The sequence below is a fragment of the Squalius cephalus genome (genome assembly GCF_949319135.1).
Source record: "Squalius cephalus genome assembly, chromosome: 3".
NCBI classification, from domain to species: domain Eukaryota; kingdom Metazoa; phylum Chordata; class Actinopteri; order Cypriniformes; family Leuciscidae; genus Squalius; species Squalius cephalus.
This window is the reverse complement of record NC_137124.1, coordinates 16840344-16857322: the sequence shown is the minus strand read 5'-3', so window position 1 is coordinate 16857322 and position 16979 is coordinate 16840344. Positions and strand designations below refer to the sequence as shown.

Sequence of the window (16979 nt, the reverse complement as noted above, 5' to 3'; positions counted from 1 at the left end):
ATGACCGTCTCAGTCCCCTGACCTGATGAGTGGGCTGAACTGAAGAGGAGAAGCACCAACATGGATCTGGGAATCTGAAGGATCTGGAGAGATTCTGTGTGGAGGAATGGTCTCTGATCTCTTGTCAGTTATTCTCCAAACTCATCAGGCATTATAGGAGAAGACTCAGAGCTGGTATCTTGGCAAAAGGAGATTGCAAAAAGTATTTAATGAAAGGGTTTCAATAATTGTGGCCAACGTGTTTTGGAGAAAAACATTTATTTCATAATGTGATTTCCCCCCACTTTCAATTCTTTTACTTCAATGAAAGGTTAGAATTTTGCACATTTTTTGAATGAAAGATCACAAGGATAATCGATGCAGATTTATTTTTTACAGCCAATTTTGATCATATTTACCAGGGGGTTCAATAATTGTGGAGGGCACTGTACAAGATATAGAATTTGTGACTTAAAGGGGCTATATTTGAGAACTTTCATGTATTCATCACTTTTTTTATTGCCAGTATGTAAACAGCTTGTAACGTAACTTAAAACAAGATCTTCCCCGACTTCCTAGGTTGTCTATATAAGCCTGTATTCGACTGATTTTATGTGAAGAACTCAAGACTGTCACAGGTGGCTGTATATGATGTAATGTAATGTAATGTAATATATAATATTGCACACGACTCAAAAGGAAACAAATAACAGGAAGTCCAACTGAAGAGGGAGGGCGGAGGTTCCTGAAGAGGACGAGGAACAGAAGAGGGACAAAAACAGTCAGGGGCAGGCTAAACAGTCCATGGGGGAGTGGAAAATGGGGGGAGCCAGGAGCAGGAGTAGCCAGTCCGGGACCCAGACCACAGCCAGCGAGATGTTCCATGGCGGAGTCACAGGAGGGATGAGCCATGGTGGAGACCTGGGATGAGGGACCAGGGATGCAATCTCCTGAGATGGAGCTGGCCACGGTAAAGACCCAGACGGAGCTGAGGAGACACTTAGCCAGGGTGGCACCGCAGGTTTAGAGTGCCAAGGTGGAGCTGACTGCTCATGGGACCAAGGCAGAGGCAGGGATCCAGAATACCACTGTGGTGCCGTTGCGACGGGACAATGGTGGAGCTGGAGGGAAGGCAGAACCCAGTGGAGCTGAAGGGATGAAGGGCAGAGGTGTAACTGGAAGCCAGGATTCCCGTGGTGGAACAGGGTGATGCCTGACCAAGGCGGAGACGGGGGATGAGGGAGCCCGGCAGGAACTGTTGGGATGACGGGCCACAGTGGAGATGAGGGAGCATGGAGGCAAGGTGAAGGCGATGGGTCAGAGGACCAAGGTGGAGTCCGGGACTCTGTGACTAGAGGCGGAGACAGGGAATCCTCATACCTAGGTGGATCTAGGGACCGAAAGAACTGAGGCGGATCCGCAACACTGCAGAGATAAGCTGAGGGACTGACAGAAACCAGTGGTGGCATCTCTGTAGAATTCAAGCTGGTCGGAACCAGCAGGGGCATAGGAAACTCTGAGCTGGGCGGGACCAGCGGGGAGAACAGGAGAAACAGGGCTGGGGGGAACCAGCAGGGAAGGCAGATTCAGGGGACTAATTTCTACCAAGTCTAGAGCAAAGTCAACAGAGGCCAGAACTCCCTCGGGGGCGGGTATTGTTGCCGGCTCGCTTACCTCAGACATGTCTTTGGGCTTAGGCTCTGAGGCAGGGAATGGCTCAGATGGGCCCTCTGGCTTGTTGTCTGCGGTAGGCTCTAGCTCTGTGTCTGTGGTGGGCACAGGCATCCGCTCAGTCCAGCAGAGTGAAGGCTGACTGGGTTCTGAGTATAGAGTGGGGCTGGTGTCATCCTCCGCATGGCCGATAGTGAAGGCCTACTCTTCGTTCACCAGCACCCACTCTATGAATGTGGCAAAGTCCTCACAAGGACCGCTCCCTGGGAGGCGTGACCTGGACCACTCGCTGAGGCTGGAGATGTAGAAGATGCAGAGCGAGCGGTCAGGATAGTGTGTTTGGCACACCAATTCCAAAAACTCCCTGGTGTGAGACTCCAGGGAGCAGTCCTTCTGCTCCAGGCACACCAACAGAACTGTAGGTAAGTCCATGGTGACAGAGAGAGAAAGGGGAAAAAAGAAAAAACGGCGCAAAAAAACTTTTTTGTTTTGGTGTTCTGTCACGGGTGGCTGTATATAATGAAGTGTATAACAAGAATAACTCAAAAGGAAACAGTTTTTTAATTAAAATTACAGACAGGAAAATTTCAGGGAACACAAACACTACAGGGACATTTTTGCTGGGAAAATCAAAAGGATGTGATGTTTACGTGCACTCTCTTCTGTTCTATGACACATGAAATGAATCTTAATAAAATGTTCAGGTTAATGCCTAAAATGCCTAAAATGCCTGTGTTCTATAATGTCAATATGTCATGTGTTTCATGTCGAAAAGAATGAATTTCCAGACGTGCATCATTTTATGGGTTCGTTTAATCTTGTTCACTGCCTACATTACGAGGGCATTTATTAGAGGTACACAAAAACTCTGCGTTTGTTCACAACACTACAAAACACTGTTCTTCTCCTTCTACTCCACGCCCTCACCTGTCTTCCATGGGCGCCCCCTCCTGTAGGATCGCTAAAACAACAACCTGTTTGAGCATTACTCACTATAAATTAAGCAGGGTCTTATGCATTTGCATCAACACTGATTTAAAGATGTTTCATGCATTAACCCCATCATGAATTTAGAATACATAAGAACTATCCAAATGACCAATACAAATAAAATAAAGCCCTATGGAAGACAGATGCGGTGTACTCTCTCTCTAAACATTAACATTACAGGTAATGTTATTATGAACCCCACAGATACAAAGAAAAGTGATTAATTCAAACTAGTCCAACATAGCCAGATCTATATAGTCTATAGACTCAACTATACTTTATAATCAAACTATCATAACTGTGTCATTTTAATTGGCCTTCCTCCTCTGTTGCCATGATGCCGGTGAATTACAGAGCTGGTGCAAACATATCCACATCGCTGTGATCAGATGCTTTCTTAACTGCTGCTTTCTCACTGCTGTCATTTTTGTTGTGTGTTTATTTAGTTATCGAGAGGAACGTGCGCAGCACATATTAACATATTCATCTAATTGTCATTCTCAGCAGCATGGACGGCATCTAGATGTTCTTTAACAGTATATTGCTGCAAAGGTATTTCCAACTTCTTTTTACTTCTAAGCAAAAAAAAAAAAAAACTAAAAAGAACTTTGCTGTGAGTATATCAGGGCACTGAATTATGTTCAGCATGTTGCATGTTCATGAGTGTGAGCATGATTTGGAGCACAAGTTGCTTGCTCCAGTTCACTCTTCACCCTCGCTAATAACAAGGGTTTCTAAATTCGACATATATCCCCTTTAAGGTACTGTAAAGAATGCAAAGCTATTACAAGCAATCTGTTCCTTCAACACAACTCAGAGTTGCCGTTCAGCCCTTAACTAGGACTGATTCATTGTAAAACATGTTGCCTCTTCAGACAGTTAAAGACCGAATGGCTCTTATCTGGTTGTCTGCAGACAGATCTGTGGCTCTCAGGCTGGTTTAAAGGCATTCCTGGCAGTTTTATCAGGGTTCGTGGAGTACAGGCTGTCTCTCATAAGGATCTCCCTAATCAGTCTTAATTAATAACACAAATACAGCCTTAGGAAGTGCCAGACTTTCATTAGTGCAAGCAAGGCCAAAAAGAGGCTCTCGTCTCCCTCTCTCTTATGACTTTCTTGGTATCTCTGAGAAAAAAAAAGGGAAAAAAACTGATCTTCTCCATGCAAGTAGAAATTCACCTTAAATTAATATAGAGAAAAGATATTGTACCTGTAAAGCATTCATATTGAATTTCCAGTCATTTGTTTCAACACCAAATATTACATTTGTGTCCTTTGACATCTGTCCCAGCTCTTTCGTGTTTCTTTGCTTTTATGTCCCTGGTTTTTGCACAACACATTCTGAGGCTTGCTGACAGATGTTTTTTCAGACACAATATGAGATATTTTGATACGCTGATCTGTCTAGACTCGATGACAGTAACGCTCCTGCTGCCATGTGCTTCAAAAACCAGGTCAGAGGGGTCAATGGCACTTTAAAGAAACATTCTCTGGAATTTCTGATGAGGGATTGAATGAGGAAGAGTCCTGTAGTGATGAAATGGGATGGACGTATGCTAACAATAACACAAAAATAACACCCTTCCTTCTCACCTTCATACTACTAGATAAATTGTCATGAATAGTCAGAAAGAATGAGAAAAATTACTATGTATGTACAATGTGCTTGTAGAATTCCCATAGACTTCCCCTTCTAAATAGAATCCATGCTGGGAAAGGGAAGAATCCTACTGGAGTCAAGCATTCATCGGAAATAGGAAATTTCGAATCCATTTGGTCAAGGACTTCGATGTAATGACTCCCTATGGAGGCTGATCAGAAAAGCAGGCAAAGAATTTGGAAAGCACTAAAAGCATTTGCAAACATTCAAAAGGACAGCAGAAAGAGAGAAAGACATTTTATAGAGAGCTAGTTCTGCTCTGGTTTGGCAAATGGAAAGAAGTAGGGGATCTGGCAACCCAGAATGCCCACTAAGTGCAAACAAACACTGAGGTTAGAGGGAGAAGCAGCAGGAGTGTGAGGGGAACCTAAGAGAAATGATATAAGGACAGAAAGATTGCCATATTGTATTGTGGAATTGTTGGTTCTATCTAGCTAGCTACTGTTGCGCTCTCTCTTTCTCTATCTGTCTAAATGTTTTGTCAAACCAACATTCAAAGTGTGTTTTGGCAAATTTTATTGTTAAGGTAAACATTGTTACAGTAAATGTTAAAAATTCCATTTTTTAAAGTTTCATCCTGTTTGCTTCCTCAGTTTATCAGGCTAAATGGTTACCCACCCTGCTGTTTATTAGCATGTTGGGTTTGTTAGACTACACAATGCAGCCTTTATCCATCATCAGCCATAGCAAATTAAAATGCATTAAGAGCAAACCCAACATTTCATTCTCCAAATCAAGTAGAGTAAATGAATTAGAGGCTTGGCAATTGAGGATGTTCTTGCTTAAAGGCAAATCTAATCAGAGAGAGATGGCCTTTCTGTGCTCTTCGGCTGGGCAGTAGAACTGTGGATAAGGCCTTTGACCTCACCTCTGAAAGATTGAAAATGTGTCTGGTAAAAGCTTCCAGACCTCCACACCATTTAGACTGAACGGATTTGACTGCAATGCAAATTAATTGCATATGAACAAAAGGACTTTCCTGCTGTGCTTCCATAACAACTTAATACATTTGCAGATCTGGGTTAGCGAAATCATTTTTCAAACCACAAATGTCATTCAGGACAAGAAAAATGTCTGAAAACACGGACGTCATAATCATTTGTAACGGAAAAAGGGAGTAGAAGCCGCAGTAGGCTGCAAGATGAGGCAATAAATCATTTTGCTGCAATTTATAGCATTGCTGTTAAGTGAGACTGAGTTAAAATAAAAAATCATTTGTTTGATATGAGTCACCATTGCTACTATCTTTTCCTTTCAGTTGGATCCTGAAGTTCTCAAATGGTTCCAACTTGAAACCATTAAACCTGTCTTTCACTATATCCCAAAGTCATCAGGGAAAGTTTACAGGGGACAAATCAACCTGGCATTTTCATTGTTTGTTTGTTTTGTTTTTTTAACTGAATGAAAATGTGAGACCTACTGTTCTAGACAGACCAGCATAGATATATGCTCACTGTGGTTATCTTTCCCAGATTAGAGTGCACAGGAAACCATGTGGTGTTAACTTAGAGATGACATCTGGAGGTACCTTATCAGGAATTTAGACTTTTGTGTTGTCCATTTATCATTTAGACTTTGCAGTTCTTTTTCTGCTAAACGTGCTTCAGTGATTTATATTCAATGGCTATCTATAATCAATTTGTTGAAGAACATTAAAGAGCAATGGAAGAATATGGAATATATTCAGCATAAATCAAAGCCTGAACATTCAACTCAATCTGGATGGTACATTGACTGTTAATGATTCTTTCAGCAACCCCCCCCCCCCCCCAAATTACTTTCATTATTTCCTCTTTTATATATTGCGTTTCATTTAGTACTTGAATAGTTTCTCACATCCATAGACTCAAACAATGTGATTACACACATTGTATATACACACATACACACATGCTCTTACCGCTGCACGCTGGAAAGCCCCCCTGGTGTATGTGCCACCTCCTCTGTAGGTGATGGAGGGGATCTCTTTGCTGAAGAGCGAGCATTTGTGCTGGTGGGCTTTGGGTGCAGACACATAGTCCACTCTTGTAACCACATGGCTCTTAGAGCTAAATGTCACCAGCGCTACACGTGTTGCCTCAGGCGCCACTGGAAAATCTGACAGCAGCTTCCGCACAAATCGCAGCTCGCTCCCAAAGTTGGAAGCTCCCACGCTGGACGACTCGTCCACGAGGAAGACCAGATCCAGACAACCTCCCCGCTCCCGAAGAAGACGCACGTTCCTTCGGAAAACCTGGCCGAGACGTTCTACTTTGCTCTCTGCACTCTCAGAGAGATTTTGCCGGGTTTTGGCCGCTTGACGTAAAGCCTGTAGGGACGGCTGCTGAGCCTGGCTTGGCCAACTGGTACAGCTTAACCAGAATAGGAGCAGTAAGGTGAATCTTAAAGTCAATGTAAGTTTTAGCGTCACCATGATAACGCCACGAACACCAGTGTCCAGTAGTGGTTAAGTGGTGCAAGTTTGTTGCAGTCCTCCTGTTGTTTCTCTTCTTTTGTTTTCTCTATCTTTTCCAAGCAGAGTAAGTCTCCTAATTCTCCGTGGGTCTCAGGCATCTGTGGAGCTCCTGAATTTCACACAACCTCCAAATGTGTCTCCCCTCTCTCTCAAAATCATTTAAGAAGAGCGAGACAGTGAAAAAAAGTTCGGTGAGAACGAGAGAGGGTGTGTGTGTGTGCTGGTGTGAGACTAAGAGAAGGAGTGAGAAGGAAGAGGGAGAGAGCAGCGGCGGAGGAAAAAATGGGCAGTCAGAGGCGTGAGTGTCTCTCTCTTTTTCTTCTCGTCCCGTTCTCTTTCTTGTTCCTTACTTGTTCTCCCCTTCTCTCTTCCTTTTTTCCCCTCTGCTTGTCCTGGAGTGCTTGGGTTTGGTTGTGTGTCATTGGAGCGCTCTAGACTGTCCGTCAGCCAATGCCTTTGTGAGGGAATAAGTGTGTGTGAGGGAGAGAGAGAGAGAGAGAGACGTTTGTCTATCGGCCTGTCAACATGCCCAAAGAAAACATTAGCACGGGGCCTGTTGATCAAATCCATATGTCTGGCTCTCATCTGCTCTAGGACGAACAACTCTCACCTAACACCAGGCAGATACCAAGAGCATCTGCTAATGAGAATAAATGATGGGAGCCGTAGACAAAACAAGCATGTAATGGATACAAAAGCAATGCAATTCATTTGACAAACAGAAAAGCTGTTAACAGGTTTTAAATCGAAGTAACATTATATTAAGAGTCTGCATGTCATGCAAGTGTTTTGTAAGCAGAGCCTCCAGACTTTATTACTTCCTCTTGTTTTCTCTTGGTGGTCTTGAGGGGAGAGAAATATCAAGTAGGATCTGACCCCCCCTCTCTGTCTCTTTTATTCATTCCTCCTCTCTTTTGTGATTTTTATCTGTAACCAAAACAAAGACTCAATGCTTAACACAGCTTTAGGTGGACCGGCCACAGTTTTGCTGTATAAGAGAGCATTTTGATCCAGGCTAAAACTTGTTAAATTAATACAAATGACCATGTGTGAAGAATCCCAGCTGTCATTGATATTACAGGACAAAACAGACAAGGATTTGCAGAATTGTGGGATTATAGCACAGGCAGCTACTGATTCTTGACTGAAACAACATGCTGAGTATTAAGTGTAGTCTATAAAGTCAACTGTGAACTTTGTGCCTGAGAGCAAAAGAGGATAGTGGTGTTTGGCTTGCTTGTGTCCAAGCAGCTGGTGCTTCGGGCTTAAAGGAACATATACATTATATACTTATTCATTTTTTTTATTTTATTTTATTTTATTGTATTCTTCCTGTATGCCAGCATGATATACTGTGTACACACACACATCGCTAGTTATCATGCACCGTAAATCCCCCCTTGGTGGGTAATTAGTGTCCTTTTTCTTCTGTCTTTCATCTGTTTGGCAAAAGTGATGTGGTGGTGACACATTCTTGACATTTATCCAAACCAGAGGGGGATATGTCAAGATGAGACAAACACTTCATTACTTATAACATTAGTGTTAAGCACTTTGTTGGTCCATATTTAAATATACAGATCCCAAGAATGATATCTATATGCTTGTTTTGATTAATCTAATTTTAACAGGAGAGTTGCAAAAAGCCCTTTTCCTCATTAACTACTTGGCAAAGCAAAGTGTCTTATGTAAAAAACTTAAAAATTGTAGAATAGGGCCCTCTACAGGTTAATAACTGGTACTTGTTATCCAGTTGTTGACTGTTGAGAAATCAAGTGTTTGTCATAATAGCCAGTGAAACTATTTTGCAAAACCAATCCTTCTAGTTGGGGAACACTGTCAGAGCAGAATAAAAAAATTAAAAAATTCACAGCAGAATTTTGAAACTATTTTTCTTCCAGGATAACCTTGGACGTGGCTCACAAAATGGATCTGCCTGATTCCTTACTGAAGAACCCCCAGATCACCACCAATCCTCCAACAAATTTCACAGTGAGAATGAGACACTGTGGGATGTGGGCCTCTCCATGTCTCAGTCTAACAATTAGAGGATCAGGTGTTGGGCAAACGCAGAAAACTGGACTCATCAGAGAAGATCAGAATCAGGCAGATATGTCTTTGTAAAGGACGCGTGACTCAAGCCACATACAAGGTTATCCTGTAAGAAAACTTACTTCTGCTCTGTTCCCCAACTCAAAGGATTGTTTTTTCCTGCAGGACAATGATCCATGCCACACAGTCAGGCCAATAAAGGTGTGTGGATGGAGGACTACCTGATCAAGACTCTGACATAGCCAGCCCAAACTTTAAACCTGAACCCCATTGAAAACCTCTGAAATGTGAAATGAAATGGAAGGTCACAAGCCATCAAACCAAGCAAAGCTGCTTGATTTTTGTGCCAGGAGTGGAATAAACAGGCTACAGCAATGTGAAAGACTGGTAGAGAACATGCCAAGACGCATGAAAGCTGTGATTGGAAATCAGGGTTAACCCACCGAACATTGATTTGTTAACTCTTCTGAAGTTAAAACATTAGTATGTGTTGTTTAAAAATGAATATAAATATGTTTTCTTTGCATTATTTGAGGTCTAAAAACATGGCATCTTTTTTTATTTTGAGCAGTTGTCATTTTCTGCAAACAAATGCTCTAAATGACTATGTTTTTATTGAAATTCGGAAGAAGTGTTGTCAGTAGTTTATAGAATAAAACAAAAATGTTTAATTTACTGAAACACATACATACAAGTAGTAATCCAAGAGAAATTGCTAATGTTGCAGTGTTTTGTTACCCCAGAGCTATACATGCTTTAGGTTAGGTTATTTATGCATTAGTTGTTTCACTGAAAATGGACACCTTTTAGACTTTTTTGTTGTCATGCTAGCCAGAGATGCCTGGCATCAACAGTTATTGGAGCCAGACTGTACAGAAGTAATTGCTGGGTATGTGAGTTAGAGACATAATTGGCAGAACTTAAAATGGTTGCTATAATAATTTCTGTCCCTGTTGTGATGCCCACAAAATGTAAAGATATCATAGCAACTCCAATAGAGTTTCTATTTAGCCTACTGGCTCCATCTATTGGTGAAAAGATGCATGTGTACACCCTGCATGTGCCATTATCTGATATTCTGACCCCATGGAATTAACCCTTTCACGCATAGTGGTCACTACAGTGGACAGCTATTAAAAAGCATTTTCTTGAATTTGCACGGGTTTTTATGGCAAAGTTGCACATCAGCCTCTTCATTGGACCCTGGTGCATCATCCTATAAATTGCAACCAAGTGGCAAGCCGTTGTGTTTCGATTTTTTACCCCTCCAAACCAAGATGGCCAAGGGTCAGTCAGACATGCCAAGTTGCTCCAGAATATCCACCGATTCCTTCTATCCTAGGAGACTCTTGTAGGTAAAAAAAAATTGCAGCATCAAGCAATATCTAATGAGTCATATCACAGTAAAATTTTCCAAGTTTTGATTTTAGATTGAGAGAAAACTCTGATTAATCACATGTCCACTGTAGTGGACGTCATGCATCAATTGCTATATTTCAGCTACAATTCATAATTATAATGTGAATATTGTTTTTGAAACTTAAAACTTAACTTAATCTCTAGTGACTTTTTTTACTGTAAATAAATGTATTATTAGAATGTAATTTTCATTGACATTGAAAAAAGTCATGTGATTACATAATGTATGACACTTGTAATGCATTACTTGTTAGATCAAAAAGTAATCTGATTTCGTAATGCACGTTATTGTAATGCGTTTTTTTACTCATAACATCAAAAAGTAATCTGATTACGTAATGCATGTTACTTGTAATGCGTTTCTTTACTCATAACATCAAAAAGTAATCTGATTACATAATGCATGTTACTTGTAATGCGTTTCTTTACTCATAACATCAAAAAGTAATCTGATTACGTAATGCATGTTACTTGTAATGCGTTTCCTTACTCATAACATCAAAAAGTAATCTGATTATGTAATGCGCGTTATTGTAACGCGTTTCTTTACTCATAACATCCAAAAGTAATCTTATTACGTAATGCATGTTACTTGTAATGCGTTTCTTTACTCATAACATCAAAAAGTAATCTGATTAGGTAATGCACATTACTTATAGTTAATTACTTGTTAGATCAAAAAGTAATCTGATTAGGTAATGCATGTTACAATACATTACTCGTAACATAAAAAATAAAACTGATTACGTAATGCATGTTACTTGTAACACATTACTTTACTTGTAACATCAAAAAAGTAATCTGAATGCGTTATGCATGTTACTTGTAATGCGTTACCCCCAACACTGATCATTTCAGATGAGATTGAAAAAACGTATCGCTAGGTTTTCTCAGAGGAGGGCTATGATAGAAATGTGCATGTCCATCTTGAACATAATCAGAATTATCAGCTAATAAGGGTAAATCTCCATACTCTGGTGCACTGGAGGGAGCATCTGAGTGGTTTCCACAGTTGTACCTTGACAGGCTGTAGAAAATTCTAATGGAATCACGTCCTCATGTTCTGATATCAAAGATACGCGATGTGCAACTTGTATGAAGTTGTATGAAGCCTTTGCAATATTTCGCATTTATATTTTTTGTATATATTTTATAGTTTTCACATGATTTTATGTAATTGTATTGATTAGTTTGTTAAATTCACATACTTTATCTGTTTGATTATTGTCTTATATTTAATACAGTATATCTTCAGTTTAAACCATAACCGCATGCTGTCCACTCAAGTGGACATCTGTAGATCTCTTTGAAAAATTTGTAAAAAAAATAAAATAAAATCAATTCTTGTTTTTCATGCCCTAAGAGCAATAAAAACACATAGGAAAAAAATCCTGATTGAGGTTATCATAATTCATCCATGAAAGGGTTAAAATTGAAGTTGTGTAGCCTTTTGTCATGTTTGTTAGCTTTAAGGCCATGTTTATCCCAATGTGCATCTAAATAATGACATAACACACGTTTTTTTTTTTTTTTTTTTTTTCATGCTTTTAAGAACCCCCAAAATAAAATATTTTCCATTAAAATGTTTCATGCAAACCATTTTAGGTCCCACTTTATATTAAGTTAAGTACTATGTACTTACATCAAAAAATAAGTACAATGTACTTATTGTGTTCATTTTGTATTGTAAAACACTTTTGCTGCTATTGAGGTGTGATACGATGACAAATGTAATTACATAAATTAATTGCAGCTGTAATTACATGCAGGAATTTTTAAAATGTAAGTACAATGTAAAAACATGTAGTTACACAATAAGTACATTGTATCAAATGATTAATTTCAATGTAAGTACATGTAAGTACATAGTACTTAAAGCCACTTAATATAAAGTGGGACCCAATTTTATTTAAGTTTTACATGCTCAATTGGGAAAAATGCTGTTTAAACTCAAATGTTGTAGTTACAGCTTTCACCAGCAGAGGCTGATGATGGGGCCATGCTGCTAACCAAGAGTTTACTCACTGCAGAGCCAATGGATAAAGCTTGACATCCAGCTCCCCCCTCTGTGTATGGGTGGAGCTTGAAGGTCCAGCCCTACCATAATCCTATTCCTGAACCTAATTAGGTCAAGCTCCAGCCATTAGGTTCACAGAGGTGGAGCTGAACTAGGTCAAGTTCCACACATTACATCCAGAGAGGGGGAGCCAGACATCATTTGGCTCTGCAGTGAGCACCACTTGTGCTAGTCATACTCTGCACTGCACAGATGCTCTCTAGAATGATAATATCCCTCCCCTCGTGCAACCAGCAAGCCGTTAGCAATTCATGACTGTGTTTAAAGGCTTTTTTTAAAAATAAAACATTATAACTTTCTGAAACTTTATTTGTGTTTCCATATTTTTTATAATTTTCTGCTTGCTTAAACTAAATAGGATTTTTTTTTTTTTTTTTACAGTGCACAGGAAGCACAGTGGCCAGCATTAGCCCAGAACACAACAACTCTTGACATTCTGAAATCAGTGTTTTCAGACATGATTCTTTTCAAATGAAGTATTTTTGTTGTGATTATTGTGAAAATAGCATTTAGGGGGTGAAAAAGGACTTGTACCCATTGTGTGTCTGTCCACAAGCAGTCGTGCCCACCATAAAGATGTAACGATCGGTGTGGTAGTGCAGGTTCTCAGAGATATTTTTAGCACAGTCTCTGACGTGAATATGAATAATTCATGAGCTCTGCGGCTGAATGATGGACCACGCCATGCTGTGACATCATAATACAATCATGACGTGAGATTGTAACATATGCAAAAGAAAAAGCTGCATTTATTCAGTTAGGCTATGTTAGCATAAAATAATATTGCATGCAGGGAAGCAAACCATGCTACATGTGAGACATGTGAAACTCTTTACAGCTGCAATTCTGAGAGAAGGATTTGGTCATTCCAAGAAATATGGCATAGGGAAACATGTTGTTCCTCCCCCACACTTATGAGGAGAGAGGAGAAATGAAAGTTATTTTCCCTTGCTCTAGCATTTTAAAGACAAGCTGACACAAATTTACTAAACACGTACACTATACAACATACCCACCACAACACAGCTCTGTCTTGTTCCAGACTAAAAAAATCTCACATGCGTGCAAAAACCAAAAGACCGCAGGGGAGCAAAAGTGGATGTCTCAGATGGGACAACAGTGTAGGAATGAAAAACAGAGCCTTAGAGGAGAGAAAAAGGGGGGAAACAGGAGACTGGATTGAACCAGAGTTCCAAAAACATGATCACGCTGAGGAGAGCGTGAGGAGATGAGTGAAAACAGAGAGCACTAGAGGGGGAGAGACCGAACTGGCAAATACGGAGAAAGAGAAAAGCAGTATTCCAGAAAAGCAAACAAATATGACAGGAAAGCAGAATTTAAAGTGATAGTTCATTTAATAATTAAAGTTCTGTCATCATTTACTCACCCTCGTGTTGTTCAAAACGTGTAACTTTCTTTATTATGCAAAAGACAAAAAAATATATATATTCTGAAATCATTTTTTAACCAAACACTGTATATGGGGAGAAAAAAACGCTGATACATTTCTCAAATAATCTTCTTTTATATTCGCCAGAAGAAAGAAATTCATACAGGTTTGGAACAAGATGGAGGTGAGTAAATGATGACAGAATTTTCATATTTGGGTGGATTAAATACAAACTAAAAAAGTTGTATTAAAAACTCAAAAGTAAGACGTGACATGCATGGCAAAAGCTTTCATAATATCATTATCAGATGATGAAAGAGTGTGACGATCAGTTCCACAATGATGGTTAAATGTAATTAACACTCTGCTATTGTGCTGATGATGAAAACACAGATGCCAAACCACTTTGATTGATCACTGAAATGCCTACCTTTGATTATAAACAAAAGGCAGCCTATTACTCCACAAATAATAATACACTGTCTATCACAAAGAAACATAGTTGGAAGGATAAAGCCAGTGTGTTGAAACACACAAATCCAAAATACATGTGTGCAAATAAGATCTAAAAATATATTTTAGAAAAATATTCTTGGAGTGAAAATTGTATTCATTTGCACTTATATATTTTAGGTATATTTTAACTGTGTGCTGGAAATGATTATTGTAACAATGCATGGAAAGTATACTTTCAAAATACATATACAATAGTATTTTGTACAAAGTATAGCTAAGTATTATACTAGTATAATACTATAGCATTTTTTTTTTCACCAGGGTCATGTTGTTTCAATCCTGTATATTTCTATTTTTCTGTGTGACACAAAATAATTTATTTTGAAGCATGTAGAAAGAACACTGAACTCCATTGACCTCATTGTAAGAACAAAAGAAAAAAAAAAAACAGGAATAGTTTGGAACGACATTAGGGTGAACTATCTTTAATTGTGTTCATTCAAATAAAATGTGTTTGCACACAAACATTTGCAAATGAATTAAAGACACAATAAAAAGAAAATTTTCACTTAAGGCAATAAGACAGACAAAGCATGTATGATGTAAAACTGAATGTGACACAAACATATTTATATGTATAGTTTTATTCCTCAGAGTATGTGTTCCGTTATTGGATAAATATCCATGTTCTTGGACATACTACTCCGGGTCACATGTGCTCTCTGTATTTGGTAAACAGACGTGTCAAATTACGCTTCCTAGAAATACTGGAGTGCCCTCACTACATGCCTCTCTCTTTCTTTTTTTCTTCTCTTTCTCTCACTTAAAATAAAAAACACATTCCCCATTTGATTTCATATCAGAAATTGCAGTTAACAAATGTAAATCCATGATGAAGTTCATAATTCTCAGTACTCACACAAACATATATGACACATGTACACGTAAACAAACATGGCCACGTGCACATGTACCGTATGCAAGTGCAGACATGCGGTACCATCTGTCCTGTTTTCATTTCCTCTATTCCCTCACTCTATCACAGGGAACTTCATCCATGTTGCATAACACTCCTTTTTGTGTTGTGGTAAATAAGGTGTCCAAATGTGTGGCAGAGCATGGCTCAACAGCAAGGCCTGCTGCCCTGAGGTCAACAACTCAAAAAGGGCCACTACCCTGTCTTGCCTGCCATCAGTTTAGGTTCAGAAACAATATACAGGAAAGACTGGTCTTTGCTGTCAATCATAATTTAGCTTAATTTCTGAAGTACTTTAGCAGCTGTTAGAATAAATAAGAGCAGTTATTTCATTCCTGAAGTAGGACCCAGATATCTGAGACCATTTTGAAAGTGGGTTTTATTGGATTTTGACCTCAAAATAAATAACGTTTTAGGGTTTTAAAAAGTTAATTATTAGTTCAAATTAATCAGAAATATACCTCTAGGTCGCCAGTCTAATAAGTAACTGTGTGACATTGAGCATGTAAACTGCTTTGTACAGAAAGTGTTGCCTGCTCTTTTGAAAATTCTCAAATATGAAATTCAGATTATATTTTTTATTATATTTCATTCATATATATTAGTGATGTTATTCTTAAGTAAAGCTAAAACTATTAAAAATGCATGCTTTCATTAATTGAAATAAAGCTTAAATAAAATCAAATGTAAATATTAGATGAAAAACTTAGGCTAAATGAAAATTAGAAATGTTGCCTGGGCAATTAACTGAAATACAGTAAGTTTAATGTGATTTATTAAAAATTCTATAATCATATATTAATAATACTAAAATAACACGGTTATATATTTTATAATAAAAACTTTTTTTTGCATTAGAAAAATTCACTTCACTTTTGGGTCTTCACTTTAGTGATTTACTAGTTTAATATAAGCCAGGGAAAATGAGATGTCACTTGCCATATCTATTGATCTAAAGATGTCAGTCTTGGGCAATATCTATCAATATGCTGCATGGTGTTTTGAATTATCTCTGAATTAACAGAACTATAATCTCTGGGTATTAATTAACCTCATCTCGCTACAAATCACAGTGGTTTCTAGTGCCTCCTTATCACTGAGAAAGAATTTGTGTGCGGCATCTGACAAGACGGAGACGGAGAGACAAAGGGTAATAATGGCCATATCAATATAAGCAGCCCCTTTATCAGTGTGTTGAAGGCTAAAAGTTGCTGACATTTGACAATCAACTGGAGTTTAAACTCTGTTCTGTCATTCTGTCCAGCAATGATCTTCCTCTGCTTTTTCTTAGTCTCTTTATATGTTTCAGTCTGAAATGTGTCGCATAATTCCCCAGCCCTCTTCTCCCTCCACACATTATAACTTGTAGTTGTGTGCCCTTGAGCATTTTGCACTTTTCATTCACATATCATTTATCAAACTGATAAAACAGGAAAGTCTCAGTCGAAATGGCTGTGTGCTTCTTCCTCCGGCCTTGTGCTGAACGTGCCAATCACTCATGTGGATTTTACATGGTTATCTGTCCACTGTCTCGCTGATTTAAAGGAGGAGATTGGGTCAGTCCAGATGAGATTAGTGCATTCAAACACACATTCACACAGTATGTACAGACCAGTTCACACAAGTGTAGATTGGAGGAAATTTCTGAATTCTTTTAGACAGCACCATTAACTACTTTCAGATGGTTAATAAAATATTTTCTTTATGTTTTTGATGGCATGTATAATTTATGGGGACAAAAGCAGCAAAAGCATTAAAGTCATGCATGACATTCAGAATATTTGTACAGTCTATTTCATTTGTCTTCAGTATTTGTCACCTCATTTGCAAATAGTTTAAAAACATGTTTTTTTC

At 38.8% G+C, this 16979-nt stretch overlaps 2 protein-coding genes across 4 annotated transcripts in view; one reads left to right on the top strand and one right to left on the bottom strand.

Annotated features, from left to right (window-relative positions):
* Positions 1-7231, bottom strand: part of svep1 (sushi, von Willebrand factor type A, EGF and pentraxin domain containing 1) — a 75642-nt gene extending 68411 nt beyond the window's left edge. For all 3 annotated transcript variants that reach the window (XM_079867416.1, XM_079867418.1, XM_079867417.1), the window contains exon 1: positions 6201-7231. In XM_079867416.1, the coding sequence (XP_079723542.1) occupies positions 6201-6713 (513 nt within the window). In that variant the 5' untranslated portion in view covers positions 6714-7231. The remainder of the gene's footprint in view (positions 1-6200) is intronic.
* The window catches only part of slc7a8a (solute carrier family 7 member 8a), a 46711-nt gene that overhangs the window by 11447 nt on the left and 18285 nt on the right, over positions 1-16979 (top strand). The gene's annotated exons all lie outside the window — the stretch shown is intronic.